Source organism: Emys orbicularis, chromosome 4, assembly GCF_028017835.1.
Source record: "Emys orbicularis isolate rEmyOrb1 chromosome 4, rEmyOrb1.hap1, whole genome shotgun sequence".
Taxonomy (NCBI): Eukaryota; Metazoa; Chordata; order Testudines; family Emydidae; genus Emys; species Emys orbicularis.
Genome location: NC_088686.1, coordinates 153,943,319 through 153,959,727, shown reverse-complemented (window position 1 = coordinate 153,959,727; position 16,409 = coordinate 153,943,319). Strand labels below are relative to the sequence as shown.

At 45.6% G+C, this 16,409-nt stretch overlaps 1 protein-coding gene across 1 annotated transcript in view; it reads right to left on the bottom strand.

Annotated features, from left to right (window-relative positions):
* The window catches only part of LOC135877942 (E3 ubiquitin-protein ligase rnf213-alpha-like), a 156,507-nt gene that overhangs the window by 113,507 nt on the left and 26,591 nt on the right, over positions 1–16,409 (bottom strand). The window contains exons 11-16 of the mRNA XM_065403464.1: positions 16,248–16,287; positions 14,597–14,773; positions 11,235–11,455; positions 7,971–8,224; positions 2,993–3,213; positions 733–927 (exon numbers count right to left, since the gene is read on the bottom strand). Coding sequence (XP_065259536.1) covers positions 733–927; positions 2,993–3,213; positions 7,971–8,224; positions 11,235–11,455; positions 14,597–14,773; positions 16,248–16,287 — 1,108 coding nt within the window. The remainder of the gene's footprint in view (positions 1–732; positions 928–2,992; positions 3,214–7,970; positions 8,225–11,234; positions 11,456–14,596; positions 14,774–16,247; positions 16,288–16,409) is intronic.

Here is a 16,409-nt window from a genome sequence, read left to right as displayed (position 1 = left end):
GTTTTTTTCCTGTTAATCTGAACTCTACCACTCAGCCTGAACCACAGTGCGGCTACCTCTGCACCGTAATGATGAAGGATTTTTAAAAATCAATTAATTAAATAAATTCACGACAAATATAAATACAGAAGCAACTCAGATCATAATCCCTAAGCTCTGACATATTGTTTTTTCATCTGTAGATCTCGAACTGGAAATAAAGTGTAAATGTTTAACTGTGAGAGTAATTAACTGTTAGAACAATTTACCAATGGTCATGATGGATTCTCCATCACTGGCAATTTTAAAATCAAGATTAAAAGGTTTTCAAAATGATCTGCTCTAGTTCAAATAGGAATTAATTCAGGGAAGTTCTCTGGCCTCTGTTATACAGGAGTCAGACTAAATGATCACAATGGTCTTTTCTGGCCTTGGGATCTATGAATCAAAGCACTCTGAGGCCACATCCTTATCCCCATGTTACAGATGGAGGAACCAAGGCATGAGGAGGTGAAGTGATTTGCCCAAGATCTCCCAGCAAACCAATGGCATGGCCAGGAATAGAAGCCAAGTCTTCTGGGACTCAGGTCAGTTGCTCTAACCACTAGCCCACACAATCTTCAGTGGTACTACCCATTTGAAGCCAGCAAGCCAAGTGCTTCCAAATCATTATACCACAAATAATGATATTACATTTTGTGAGACAAAAGAACTAAAACGTTCTTTTACAGAATATTTCTCTTGTAGACTCACGTTTGCTTCTCTTCTTCCCGCCTCAGCTGAGCGAAAGGCAGCGACCGCGTGTCTTGTGAAGTTAAAGGGTCCTTTGCCGGTTCAAATGGGTCCCTTTGAACTGCATACAGGAAAGGAAGCAGCCAGATCCAACATGTGCTCTTAGAGTCTTTGGAGCTTTGGATGCAAACATGCTTCAGAGCTAAGATACACTTCCTACAATGACAGGGATGCAAAATGTTAAACAAACAAAAAATTCCTCATATTCAGACAAACCGTATCCACAGCTATGTCAGTGCGGCTCTTCATGAGTTTGAGCTTCCGCTGTGAGCTGGATCGATGGCTGGACAGTGGGGTAAAGGTACTGCACGCTCCTATACACATAGGGCCAAGGTCATTTTCAGCGCTGCATGAAAAGTAATTTTTTTGTTCCAAAATATTGTGGGGGGAGAAGGGGGGAACCTTTGGTTCAGATTGAACGAAATCATAAAATTCCCCAAAAATTCAACAAATCCAAAAAGTCCATTTTGGGTCAAAGGAAACATGGCGCTCAACCCAAAACTGTTGTTTCCAGGTATTTTAAAGGCCTAGTCACAAAACAGCCAGAGAAGGGTGTGCGGCTACTTTCATAACCTTTAGTCCAGTGGTGAGGGCACTCACCTGTGAGGTAGGAGATCCACATTTGAATCCCCACTCTGGAATGGGGATGTTGCTCCCCGGTGAGAGCCCTAACTGCTAGGCTATTCTGTGATGGCTCTCTCTGGTAGAACCTTTGTATAAAATACTTGAATAGTCATTGGACCAGATAAAGCACACAAGAAAGAATGACTCGATAGCCTGGTGGTTAAAGCACTCACCTGAGATATGGGAAAGCTAAATTCAAGTCCCCCGTTCCAGTGTTTCCTGCTATAACAGGGGTTTAGCAAGAGATTACTTTCCCCAAGGGTGAACATTTGAAACCAGTTTTCTTTGAATCAACATTGGCACTTGTAATGCCATTTGAAATCAAAATGTTAAATCAAAAAGAAAATTTTGTTTCAACTCAACTTTTTAAAATGAAAAATGTCACCTCAAACTGTTAAAACATTTTATTTCAATCAGAAAATAACAATGTTTTCCCAATAGAAAATGTTCAGAACTTTTCATTGCATGAAAATTTTCAGGATGTTGACTTTTTGTCCTGCTTTGTAAATTCTGTTTTCTGATACTAAGATTGTGGTAGCTTGAGAGCTGGCAGATGTTCCCCCCTCACATCTGTATATCCATCTTCCGGGGATTCAATGGGCATTCTACAAACCACAGGTTCAAGAGTCCAGCACCTAAGACCATCACAGAAAACTGAAGTTTGGGATGTTTTGTTTCAATCACCTCCATGCAGATGGGGCAGCTCTGCCAGAGCTCTTACCCATCCGGAGGTAGTACCACTAGCAGTCAGCTCATAGGCGCCGACTCCGGGGGTGCTCCAGGGATGGCGCACCCATGGAAAAAAAGATAAGCGGGTGCTTGGCACCCACCGGCAGCTAAGCTCCCCCCATCCACCCCACTCCCGCCCACCTGTGGTCCCTGCCAATCAAGTCCTCCCCCTCCCTTCCAGTGCATTCTGTATGCCACGGAACAGCTGTTCGATAGGGGGAGGAGCGGGAATGGGGCGTGCTCTGGGGAGGGGCAGAAAGAGGTGGGGCCTTGGGGGAAGGGGTGGAGTGGGGGCAGGGCCGGGGTGGAGCGGGGGTGAGAAGAGGCGGGGCAGGATGGGGGTTGGGAGAAGGGGTGGAATTGGGGCGGGGTCTGGGGCTGAGTGGGGTTTGAGCACCCCAGGGAAAATTAGAAGTCAGCGTCTGTGAGCCAACTTGAGACCTGTTCCTTGGAAACACTAACCCTCTGCTCCCATTGACTTTAAGGCTGTCAGATCTGATGGCTAGACTAGGTTTCCATCTGCCTAACATTAGAAGAGGGGTAGGACTCTCATTACCTGCCACACAGCAGCCCCTAAATTTGATCTTGCTGATTGGGATCACAGTTTCTATGTGCTACTGCAGTACAAATAATACATTATAGTAATTGTCACCCTAGGGTTAACCTTGAAGAGGGTGATCCCATGCTGAGCCTCTATTATACATAATGAAAACCCATAAATAATTAAGTCTCCTACTTTTTGATCTGTGTGCTCTGCAAACATGTCAGTTCACAGCATTTAAAGGGAAGGGAATATGTTACCTTTAAAACCATAGGCAGAGTTCAAGCAAATGCATTACAAATAGCGAGAGAATTGGATAGATATTACCTTTTTCTTGGTTCTTTCAGGTTCATGAATTTGTCTTTCTGTGAGTCAACATTTTGGGCCATTTGTTCAATCTTGCTCATGGCTTCTGCACTTATACAGATATTGTGGTGAACTACTGTGCATAACGCAAAGAGGAGAACATCCATCGCTGAAATGGTAGGATGCCGAAATCTGGGTTTTCCGAGTACATTTTCAATGAATTTGCGGATGTAATCATACACCTAGACAAACACAGTAACAATGTTGTACATTTTACCGGAAGTGTCAGACATGCCTGAAATAAAGTTCTCCCAGCATCATCTCAGCTGCATTAGCCAGTGGATGGGGATGGATGATGGAGGAGGTATTTGCCATTACTCACAGAGTGGAAAGGTAGCCTTGAGGCTGAAAGCACTACCCTGGCATTCAGGAGACTCATATTCCGTTCTTCCCTTTGCCACAGACTCCCTGTGTGATCTTGGTCAAGTCAGTTAATCTCTCAACATTTTCTATTTAGATTGTAAGCTCTTCATGGCAGGGATTATTCTTGAGTATGTGACTGTGCAGCACCTAGTGCGTCAGGGCCCAAACTTGATCACTGTGTGTCTGTGCAACACTTGGTGTGACTGGGCCCCAATCTTGGTCACTGTCTGTCTGTGCAGTGCCTGGGGTAACAGGGCCTCAATTTCAATTGCAGTGTTTGTGCAGTGCTCAACACAATGGAACCCCCATCTTGATTACTACGGCCTGGTCCAAACCGAAAACTTATTTTGACTGTGATGCAGTGTATTAGGCCTGGAGGCCCATTGATGGAGGCTTTGCGGTCCTACCACACCCCATCTCAGAAAGGAGCAGTGAAGTTGAGTCCTCCAGGATGCCTAGAGCAGCTGCATGGGATGCAGCCAATCAGAAAGAGGCTGTAGGGAGTAGCCAATCAGGGCCCAGCAGTTCCACATAAAAGGAGCTGCAGGGCCAGAGTGAGTTCAGTGTGCTGGCACAGACCGGGGAAGCAAGGAAGGTGCTCCTGGCTCGCTGGGACTTAGGCAAGCAGGGCCATGGGGAAGTGGCCCAGGGAAACAACAGCAATTAGTTAGAGGGGTGCAGCCAGCACATGTGCTACTTGTAGGGTCCCTAGACTGAGGCTTAGAGTAGTAGGCAGGCCCCAGGTGTCTCCCCTGCCCCCCCCCAGCCCCAGCCTCAGGTGGAGCGGCCTAACCCCAGAGAGGGGAGTTAATTCAGCCCTCTTGGAAGAGGGGCCAGAAGAGTCTCCAGGGAGAAAAAGCCCTGGGGGCACGGTCCCATACCAGGGCTGGGACTGGTTAAAGACTGAGCCCAGGGAGGGCTATAGAGACATTCCAATGGAGGGGTAACTGTGATAGGCCCCTGTGGGACTGACTGAATAAAGGACCTGAGCCCAGGGAGGGTTACAGGAAGAGACACACCAATCGAGGGGTACTGTGATAGGCCCCTGTGGGACTGTTTACCCTGGAAAGGGTTTGTGTTGTTTCACATACAGACTGTCTGACTTGGCCAAAGGGCTGAGTCACTGAAGAGCAGCACAACCTGAGAGAGCTGCAGACACACTCCCAACCAGAGAGGTGAGCAGCAACCCATTGCATTGACCTACCTATTCACTCAGGGGTGTGAAAAATCCATGTAGTGAGAGACTGTTTTAGAGTAACAATCCCATTCACTACTTGACAGTGAGCCACAGAGCAGGTATTACAGGGCATTCATTCCCTGTTACTTGGCCATGGGAGCATTTAAATTATTTTGGAACAGTTTACCCAGGGATGTGGTGGATTATCCATCCCTGGCAATTTTTCAATCAAGGTTGGATGTTTTTCAAAAACAGCTCTGCTGTAGTTCAAACAGGAACTAATTCAGGGAAATTCTATGGCATGTGTTATACAGCAGATCAGCCCAGATGATTACAGTGGTCCCGTAGAACCCATGAGAAACTCCAGACAGCTGGGAAGCGAGGCTGGCTGAGAATGGTTTTAGAGCAAACCAGGGAAAATGTGAAATTTCCAAAGCCTCAGATGCAGATTGTGGCCATACCATTGACAAAGACAGTTTGCATAAATCACTAAATAAAGCCAAAGCTTATCCATAAGCACCGCCACCTCCCCAACCACAAAATGTGTCACAGCTACGTTCCATTCTGGGAACGCTCAGTTATTACTATAGATTCTTTCCAAACACAATGACAGCGTTACAGCCCCTGAAGAAAAAGTTACTCACCTTGTGCAGTAATGATGGTTCTTCAAGATGTGTGTCCCTATGGGTGCTCCACTGTAGGTGTGTGTGCACCTTTGCCCTGTCGATCAGAGAATTTCAACAGCAGGTAGTATCGGTATTTGTGCCAATGGCTGCTGGAGCCAAGGAGCTTGCACCGAGGGAGCTGGAGACGTGGATGTGGTTGTATGATCCGTAAGTGCCCTGCGGTCGGTGCTGGTGCTGATGATCTCATTGACGTAGCCTTCCCCAGGGCAGGTCATCTATGTTTCTGGGTCTTTGGGCTTTCCGACTGTCTCTGTTGGCTGAGTGCCATGCGTACCCTGGGTACCGACTCTTGGCGGCTTTGATGCCGTCGGTACCGACAATATTGACAGGGCCGGAGATCATTTCCAGCTCAATCTGGGCTCGCTACAGGGACTCTCAGACTTCTTCTGCTTACCGGTCTTTAGCGAGTGGCTCATCTCCTTGGGATCATCTGCCTTTGACGTAGAAGGTTGTGGTGATAGCTCATGCTAGGACTCCAGGGGTTGAAGGGCAGACTCCATGCGCACGAGTTTTAGTCTCAACTTTCTATCCCGGGACGAGCTTTTTAGCTGCTGGCACCAACCACACTTTTGTGGATTGTGCTTCCTCCCAAGGCAGTGAATACACTGCGAGTGCCCGTCCTTTACTGGGATGGATTCTTTGCAGCTAAGACACTTTTTGAAGAGTGGAAAGCCAGGCATACCCCTGTCCAGGGGAGACTCTCCCCACCGGGGTTGGCGGGAGGCAAACCCTTTCTTTCTTGGCCAACTAAAAACTAACAAGTACTAAAAGAAAAGTGGCTTCAAAAGAAGCAAAAATTTTCAAAACTCTCAGGAAGTAACGATCCGATCCGTGAATGGACAGCTCTCAGTGCCATCTCTCTAGCCTAGCGCAGTTGAGAAGGAACTGAGGGAGAAATGTCCAAGCAGGCGGGGAGCCATGCGGGCACGGGTGGAATGGACTGTTATTGAAATTCTCCAGGCGACAGCAGAGGGGCACACACACACACCTACTGGAGCACCCGTAGGGACAATACTCGAAGAAGAATGAACTGTTACAGAACTGACAGAAATGGTGCTGCTCCGCACACTGCATCAAGGCTCCGGATGAAGTTTATAGCATGTGGAAAGGTCATAGGTGGTGTGTGAGACTTCCGTTTGGGGAGGCTTACACGCAAGCGCCGGGAGCTCCCTAGAAGTGGGGGGGCACCGGAACCTGGACTGTGGCCCTGCTTCCTGAGGTCCCCCTACCAACTGCTTGCTCCTTTCCACCTCTTCCTCAAGACCCCCTCTCACCCACTCCTCTCCACCCCCTCAAAAAGCTGAGCCCCTTCTTTGAATTACAATTTTTGGTTGCGCCCCCCCAACCCAGACAGGCTGGGTGGCCCACTGAGGTGAGTCAGGGGGTGGAGGTGACATGGGACTGGCCCGAGCCACCTGGTGTCACCACTTGCCTCCCCTGAACTTTCCTCCGCACTCCCCTAGGGAGGGTACATGCCACAGTTTGAAAACCTTTATACTAAATATAATGCCATTGTCCGCCATTACAGGATTTTTCTTGCGTACCCCCCGATGAGAGCTCATGTACCCCATACCCCAGTTTGAAAAGCACTGCTTTAAACAGTCGGAGAGCCATCTAGTGGTGCTCACTGTGTAGAAACCCCCAGAAACTAGTCAGAGCAGCCATGTGTGTGTAGCTGAGCCTGGTGTATCTGTGTATAGTTAGTAAACATGGTTATTTGGGACCCGGCTGTGCCTGTCTGGTTTCTTCATATTGTTATTGTGTAAAGAGCAAGTGACACAACAGACGGTCTCTGCCTGAAGAGGTTTAGGTATTGGGCCATAATTAGGGCTGCAGGTTTGTCATGCTGCAGAAAAAGTCACAGATACTGTGATTTCTCAGTTTGTCGATGACTTCCTGAAGGAAGGCTCTAGGCCTGGTGCTGACGGCAGCATGTGACGGAGAGGTGGCAGGGCCAAACCTGAGCAAGTGGTGCTACAACCCCATGGGCCAGGTCACAACGCCCAGAGTGGGGAACCGGGCCCAGCCCCCCAGGACACAGGAGCTGCCACTGCCTGTGCCTGGGCGGGGTGCAGGGCAGGCTCGCTCTCCCCAAGCTGAGGTTAGGGTTGTGGTGCTGGGGCAGAGGGCGCTGCTGTGGGTGGTCAATGCCCCCGCATTTACCAGGGCATCGTTTATCCAAATTCATGGAGCAGACACCAACCCTGTGACTTTCACAAAATGTACCATGACTGCTCTGTGATTTCTGATAAACAATGTCATGACACATCTGCAGCCCTTGCCATGATGAATGAGATTTCACCAAATCTAAAGCCAGCCTGCCTTTTACAGAGGCCGCTTGTAGGATCCAGCGTACAAGAATAAACTCTGGAGATCACGTCCAAAGCTGGTGAAATGATCCTGGTAGCAGCCCAATCCAGCTCCCCTTAAAGCAGATGGAAATCCTTCCATTCAACAGGAGTTAGACTGGGCTGTTAGGATCTCATCAAAACCAATGGAAAGTCAATGGAAAGACTCCCATAACTCCAATGGGCTTTGGAGCAGGGCACAAGGATGGAGAGGAAAAGTGCAGGAAATATAATGCTCAGTTTTTAATGATTCTCTGATCATTGTCAATGCACCATGTGGAGGTAGAGCTAGCTCCAGAGAGGTTCAATGGGGGCCTTTCCAACCATTGTGGAGCTGCCATGAGAGATGGGCCTTGGTCACTTACCTTTAACTCGTCAATGTCAGTTTTGAGATCACTTATTTTTTGCTCTGCATCCCCGATGCTGCTGGTTTTGAAGCACTCCTTGAAGCTGTCAAGCTTTCTTTCCACATCACCAAGATCCTTCCCATGAGAAAGGTCTTTGAGAAGCTCATCTTCCAGGAACTGCAGGATAAACTCACTAGCAGTCTTTTTGGACTTTCCTATCGATACAGAGCCAGACCGGGACTGACAGATATCATCAAATTGGGTCCACACTCCTAGTGAGAAACAAACATTTGCAAACCTTCAAATAAATGTTTGTAAACCTTCAAACTTCCAAAGGCGGCAGTTTGCGGGACCAAGCAGTCCACAATATGTCAGAGGGTTAATGGTTTCATTTTCCATTTGACAGTGCTGCTTGTGCCATTCAGTTAATAGAGTCTGAGGCCAGCAAGGCTCTTTGTGTCCATCCAGCCTAGTCTCTTGCCTAACCCAGGCCAGAGAATCTCCCACCAGTGATTCATAGAAATCATAGAAACACAGGACTGGAAGGAACCTCAAGAGGCCATCAAGTTCAGTCCCCTGCACTCCTGGCAGGACCAATCACCATCTAGACCATCCCTGACAGGTGTCTGTCAAACCTGCTCTTAAAAATCTCCAATGATGGAGATTCCACAACCTCCCTAGGCAATTTATTCCAGTGCTCAACCACCCGGACAGTTAGGAAGTTTTCCCTAATGTCCAACCTAAACCTCCCTTGCTGCAATTTAAGCCCATTGCTTCTTGTCCTATCAGCAGAGGTTAAGGAGAATAATTTTTCTCCCTCCTCCTTGTAACATCATTTTACATGCTTGATAACTATTATCATGTCCCCTCTCAGTCTTCTCTTTTCCAGACTAAACAAACCCAGTTGTTTCAACCTTCCCTCGTAGGTCATGTTTTTCTAGACCTTTAATCATTTTTGTTGCTCTTCTCTGGACTTTCTCCAATTTGTCCACATCTTTCCTGAAATGTGGTGCCCAGAACTGAACACAATACTACAGTTGAGGCCTAATCAGCGCGGAGTAGAGTGGAAGAATTACTTCTCGTGTCTTGCTTTCAACACTCCTGTTAATACATCCCAGAATGATATTTGCTTTTTTTGCAACAGCGTTACACTCCTGACTCATATTTAGCTTGTGGTCCACTATGACCCCTAGATCCCTTTCTGCAGAACTCCTTTCTAGGCAGTCATTTCCCATTCTGTATGTGTGCAACTGATTGTTCCTTCCTAAGTGGAGTACTTTGCATTTGTCCTTATTGAATTTCATCCTATTTACCTCAGACCATTTCTCCAGTTTGTCCAGATTGTTTTGAATTATAATCATATATTCCAAAGCACTTGCAATCCTCCCAGCTTAGTATCATCTGCAAACTTTATAAGCATACTCTCTATGCCATTATCTAAATCATTGATGAAGACATTGAAAGAACCGGACCCAGAACTGATCCCTGCAGAACCCCACTCGTTATGCCCTTCCAGCATGACTGTGAACCATTGATAACTACTCTCTGGGAACGGTTTTCCAACCAGTTATGCACCCATCTTATAGTAGCTCCATCTAGGTTGTATTTCCCTCGTTTCTTAATGAGAAGGTCATGCAAGACTGTACCAAAAGCCTTACTAAAGTCTAGATATACCACATCTACCACTTCCCCCCTACCCACAAGGCTTGTTACCCTGTCAAGGAAAGCTGTTAGGTTGGTTTGACACGATTTGTTCTTGACAAATCCATGCTGACTATTGCTTATCACCTTATTATCTTCTAGATGGTTGCAAATGGATTCCTTAATTATTTGTTCCATTATCTTTCCTGGAAAAGAAGTTAACCTCACTGTAATTCCTGCATCTGTCCCAGTAACTTGTGGCTGAGCTAGAGTGGAGCTTTGATAAAGAGATGCCCCATCTCCACTGACAGACTCCTTGTGAGGGAGAATCCACCCTGTCCCTAGGGGATCTGTTCCAGTGGTTCATTCCCCTCCCTGGTAAACAGAGGCCCCTTATTTCCAGCCTGAATTTGTCTCCCACCAGCTCCCAGCCATTGGCTCTCACTCTGCCTTTGTTTGTGAGATCAAACCGCCCTCTCCTCTCAGAAATCTCTTCCTCCCATAGGTGCTCGTAGACCAGGAACGTGTCACCTCTTAACCTTCTCTTGGATAAACAAAATAACATCAAGCTCCTTCAATCTCTCATTCTAAGGCAAGTTTTCCCAGACCTTGAATTGTTCTTGTAGCTCTTCTCTGAGCCCTCACCAATTGATCAAAGTCCTTTTGGAAGTGCAGACACCAGAACTGGACAGTGCGAATACCAGCACTGGACTTGAGTCTAGAGGAGATAGCCAGGCCATAGTTCCATCTCCTTCCCATGTCCCAGCTGGCATTATCAGACTAACACAAAGGAAGGGATATGCTGCAGCTCATGAAGGTGTGTAGATTCATAGATTCCAAGGCTGAAAGGGACCACTGTGATCATCTAGTCTGATCTCCTGTATAACACAGGCCAGAGAACGTCCCTGAAATATTCCTAAACCTGTGACTTTTACAGCTTTTAGAAAAACCCCTTACACAAAGGATTGGGCACATTCCCCACATGCACCTGGGATGTCTGAGAGGTACGGTAGCTCCCCAAACCAAAATATTTTCCCGATCCCTCCTAATTATGGGCTACATTTAAAAGGAACAGTATCATTCATTATTTATTCCATTTTCATTCATTTTCTATGTGAAATTAGCTTGTCAACCACACAAAAACCTGCACTGATAATGTCCTATTTCCTTGATTTTTTTAAATTTTCATTGGAAAACCCAAACCTTGAAAACTGAACATTTATGACTGACACGCCCACATTTTTCAGATTTCAGCAAATAATATATGAAAAATCAAATTTGTCCTTAAAGCAAAAGACCCATTTTCCAACCAGTTCTAATTATTTATGTTGTAGAAGCACCTGACAGTTTCAGGCATGGACCAGGATCCCAGTTATTATAGTCCCCTGCCCCAAAGAGCTCACAGTCTAAGTGACGCCCAGCAATGACCATGGAGATTCTGTGCTAGAACTCTCACTGCACACACTGGCAAGCTACCCACGTTTTCCATTTATCAGCCTGATTCTCATGCCGCTGTAAATCAGAAATGATTCCACTGAAGTCAACGACATTACAATCAGACTCACTTGTACTAATACTTGGAGAGTCTGCAAGGCTGCACCTTCCATCATCATTTTCCACAGGGCTAAATGTGATTCTTACCTCCTGCTTTGATGGCCGATTCGGGCACAGCTAGAACTCGGTGGAACTCAGCCTTTTCATTTCTGTGGGTTGTTATATAAATATGCTCTAACTGAATAGCTCTTGTACCACTGTAGATGTCAATAACCCCATATTTATAATAGATGGGTTGTCTGCTTTGTAGATCCAAAACAGGAATTGTTGCTTGGCCTACGACAAGGAGCCCGTAGTTATTCTCGAACCTAGGAAATTAAAACAAAACAGAAGAGTTGGCTGTTCATTTTAAATCATAAAGAGTTTATTTTAAATAAAATAAATAGTAAATATATTATATAATATTAATTATTTAATTAATATAATTGATTATTTAATATGTAATATTAATTATTTAAATAATATTAAATAAAATAATATTTTAAATCAAATAAAATATATTTGTGTATTTTAAATGAAGAGTTTACTTTAAATCAAAGTCAATAGCAACCTCCCCTTGCCCTCAGTGGGATCATGATCAAACTCAAATCAGGCCTCAGTTCTGCAGTGAGGTCAGGGCGACAAGACCAGAGTTACCAGCACTCAGAATGTTACTGCAAACTGAGACTCTCAGCTCTCATTAAAACAAAAAGTAGATTCTAGCCCTCACGACTGCAGAGAAAAGCTTGAAAATGTGACTGAGAGCCCTGTAAAGGCTCAGGAACCAGAAGATAAATAAAATGAACCAATGGCATTTATTTTGTAAAAATCTCACAAGTTTTAAGCTAATCTTGTGATTTTTGAGGCCTTTCTCATTATTTATTAGCTGAGAACCTCCGCTTTCTTTTCTTTCTTTTTTTAAAGTAAGTTTCTAGCCCTCACAGTTACTGAGAAAAGCTTGACAATGCTGATGCTAAATGCCCCGGCACCAGAAGCCAACAGAAAGAAACTCCAGATTTAACATGTTTTTACATCTCATGACTTTTAAGCCAATTTTAAGATTTTGTGGGGCCTTGGAGGAACAATGGCTTTTAGTTGAGTTGGGATATTAGCATAAGCAATGGGCCCAAAGTATGTGACAAAAAACGAGATCACGAGAAAGAAGAGTCATCACATAAAACTTCCAGCTGACTCTTTAAAATGCCATTGTTATCTTATTTAAGGTTTGGGCTGAAGTCAGAGAAATAAAACAGTTAATTGAGTACCATGTGCAATAAATAACTGGCTACATGCGTTTGTTTTATGTCTTATTTAAAAAACTGCTTCATCTGGCCTTAGCTAATGTCGGCTAATGGCCAATGACATCACATGTTTTTTACAGGGTATAAAAAAGTAAACTCTTGAAGGGCTCATTGCTAACACCTGCCTGACCAAACGGGAGCTGACCAATATGGGGCTAAGCACCCCTGGGTTTAGCCCATTTGTAAGTATCTTGATCAAATGCTTATAAATGTTTCATTAGTATTTGGATATAGTACATTTCCTATTATTTAGGCTTTTAAGGCATGTTTAGAGGAATCGTATAGGTACCATTTGGTATTTGGATTGAATAAAGGAATTTATGGTTAAATTAGTATCGTGGTAACACCCTGCATATATAACAATTCCAACAGGCCTGTATTCATGATTCTTTAAAGCCTGGTGATGGCGATATTGCAAGATTGCTGCTGCTATTTCTTTCTCGTGTGGTCTCCCTCTCACATTGGAGGTGGATGTTTGGCACTTCTGCCAAAACCTTCCTTATCAACCGTGTGCAATTGGACAAGAGATATAGTGCTTAGGGGTCAAGCTGTTAAAAGTAACCCTCACAGATTCGCAAAAAGAACAGGAGTACTTGTGGCACCTTAGAGACTAACAAATTTATTTCAGCCTAAGCTTTCGTGGGCTACAGCTCACTTCTTCGGATGCATAGAATGGAACACACAGACCGAAGATATTTATGCATACAGAGAACATGAAAAGTTGATATGCGTACTTCCACCTTTTCATGTTCTCTGTATGTATAAATATCTTCGGTCTGTGTGTTCCATTCTATGCATCAGAAGAAGTGAGCTGTAGCCCACGAAAGCTTAGGCTGAAATAAATTTGTTAGTCTCTAAGGTGCCACAAGTACTCCTGTTCTTTTTGCAGATACAGACTAACACGGCTGTTACTTTGAAACCACACAGATTCGTAGATGTCAGAGCATTGTGCCCATCAGCCTGGCTTCCTGCTTAACCCAGACCAGAGAATCTCACCCAGCGATTCCTGCATCCAGCCCAAAAACTTTTGGGTGAGCTAAAGTGAAGCTTTGAGAAAGAGATGCCCAGTGATGGAGAATCTACCTCACCCCTACGTAATTGCATTAATTTCCCTCAAAACATCATATTTCCTGGATTCTGCCTTTCCCACCGGGTTTGACATGTCACCTTGATTAACCACCTAGGCCAAAGTTGTCAGCCACGGCCACTGATTACAAGTGCTTCAGTTTGGGGGGAAGCAGAGCTGACTTCAGGCAGTTTGGGCCTGATTTACAGGGCAGGGTACGATCCCCTGCAGCCCCCACTGACGGTAATTAGGGGTAATGTGGGTGTGCAGCACCTCTGAATATCAGGGCCTACGGGCCTCAGGCTAAGCCCACCCCACAGCAACTGAGGCACTCGCGCTCCAGAGCCATCTTGGAAAATGTTGGCTTCAGATCAGTGGATTATATAGAGGCCAAATCCTCAGCCCCCATCTTCTTCCTGCTGTATAACCCTCTGCTGAACGAGTGTTAGAGTCCCCTCTGTGCCAATCCACACAGGAAACGAGACTGCTGCAGCCCCCGGCTATGAGGTGTTAGTTCAAGCTGTAGCAGCATGGGCTTTTCATTCCGGAGGTTCCCTGGTTCAGTCCCAGCGTGTTGGCTCTTACACTCCTCCTATGGCGCACAGGAGATGGATACACCTCTACCCCTGCTGCAGGGATATAGCTAGCAGTCATAACTGGCTCTGTGCCACTCCATTTTGACTCCTGGACCTACCCATAGTGGACATTAAAGGGGGTGTGGCAGGTCATTTTGCTCCCCAGCAATCCCAGGCTGGTTGTTCCAGTCCACACAAGTTAGAGCTGCCCTAAATTGTGCCGGGGCCAAGCCACCGCAGGACTGCTCCTAGGAGTGGGGGAACAGAGAGATGACAGTTGCCAATGTCTCCCCCCACAGGGGTGCCAAATGGAGCAGTGGTGGTGGACATTTGATTCTGCCCTTGGATTTCACCATGGCTGCCCCTCCTGAGTAATGGAGTAACATTCCCAGTGCAAGTTGGTTTCTACAGGCCAGTGGTGACTTTACCTGTGGGATTTCCCCACCTGCTGCCTGAAATGTGTCTCATTATCACATTCTTCCCCCCACCAAGAAAGATCAGTGTAATCCAGCTCTGGCATCGTTTTACCTTTTTTTCATCCTAGCAATTTCTTGGTATCTCCTGGGACCATTGTAGGCTGCAACAACAATCTTGTTAAGATTTTCATCAAATGCAACATTTTTAGACCATACAACAACAAACTCCAGAGTCATTGTGTCCTTCCCTGCGCAACTCGTGTTTGGAAAATAAGTCTCCAATAAAATGCTAGAAAAAAATGAAAATGGCATAAGATCATCTCTGTGCCGTCTTCCACGCAGCCCCCCAGGCATGAAAACCCTCAGCATCTAGACCCCTCCCCTCTCCCCAACTCTGCCAAAAAGAGAGGTGAGATGATTTGGAGTTAAGGCAGGGAAGTGGGACTTAGGGGATCTGGGTTCAGATCCTGCATACCTTTAGGCAAGAGATTCCATCTGCCCCTGCCCTCCCTTACCCCCTTAGCCTTCTTAGTAATCACCTCCAAACAAAACCTACCCCAAACAAAAACACGTGGCACTAACGTGACATTTGCCAACTATCTCTCTGCTGTACGTTACATCCCAACTCATCCCCTGTCCTATCTACTTAAATTACGAGCCCTTTGGGGCAGGGCCTGTCTCTATCTGTGTAGCACAAAGGAGCCCAACTTTGGTTGGTCCCTATGTACTACTGTAGTAAATAATAATACCCTGTGGCTCAGTTCCCCATCTGGGAGAATAAACCTTCCACCGTATATGTATTTTATATACTTTCACCGTGCCCCTCTTCCAGGTCTCCTTTCTAAGGTAAGGAACCTGTCTTCTGTCTTCTTCTGAAAGTGCAAAGCAGGTGGAAAAGGACAGCAGATGGGCACGGGAGCATGTCCTACCTATTCTGCACTCAGTGTACACAGCGGTAAATGAGTACACAAGGGGTAAGGTCATGGACAATCAGGCCCTGAAGCTCTACTTTAACTCAAAAAGTGAATATAGCTTAACTGCAGATTGGCTCTTGGTGCCCCCATAACATTTCTATGGGTTACATCAAAGCTCTCCTACACATGCTACCAGAACTATATCTCCTCACTATATGTTCCATTCTATGCATCCGATGAAGTGGGCTGTAGCCCACGAAAGCTTATGCTCAAATACATTTGTTAGTCTCTAAGGTGCCACAAGTCCTCCTGTTCTTTTTGGGGATACAGACTAACACGGCTGCTACTCTGAAACCTGTCATTTATGTTATGAAGTATCAGGGGGTAGCCATGTTAGTCTGTATCCACAAAAACAACAAGGAGTCTGTTTTTTTAACCCACAAAAGCTTATGCCCAAATAAATCTGTTAGTCTTTAAGGTGCCATCAGACTCCTTGTTGTTTATGTTATGGTAGCACCCAGATGCCTCAGCTAGGGATCAGGGTCCCATTGTGCTGGGTGCTGCACAAAAGGAAGACAGAGAATATGTCTACGCTGCAATCAAGAGGTGCGATTGCAGCTCGTGTAGGGGTCCCCAAGCTAGTTTTGATATAGCTAGGATTAGGGTTAGATCAAAGCTGGCTAGAGTAACAATAACAGCACAGCAAGAGCTCCCTGCATAACACTTAACTCTCAGGTCTCAAGCTTCCTTGATTTCAAGCAAAATCCCTAATACAACATCTGCTTCTTTTACACTCTTATTTGCACTGAGTCTGCGTCACAACATCCATTTCTGAACCATGCCACAAACCTCTCCTCCGATGCCGAGGCCTCTTTGTTTCCCTCACGATCTGCAATTTTTATAAAGTAAAGAGCTTTCAGTTAAACTTGCAAAGGGTGAGGAAAAGTTTCACACGTTGAAAACAAAGGAAAGAAACTTCAAATTTACAACATTTACACCTCAGAAGTTGCA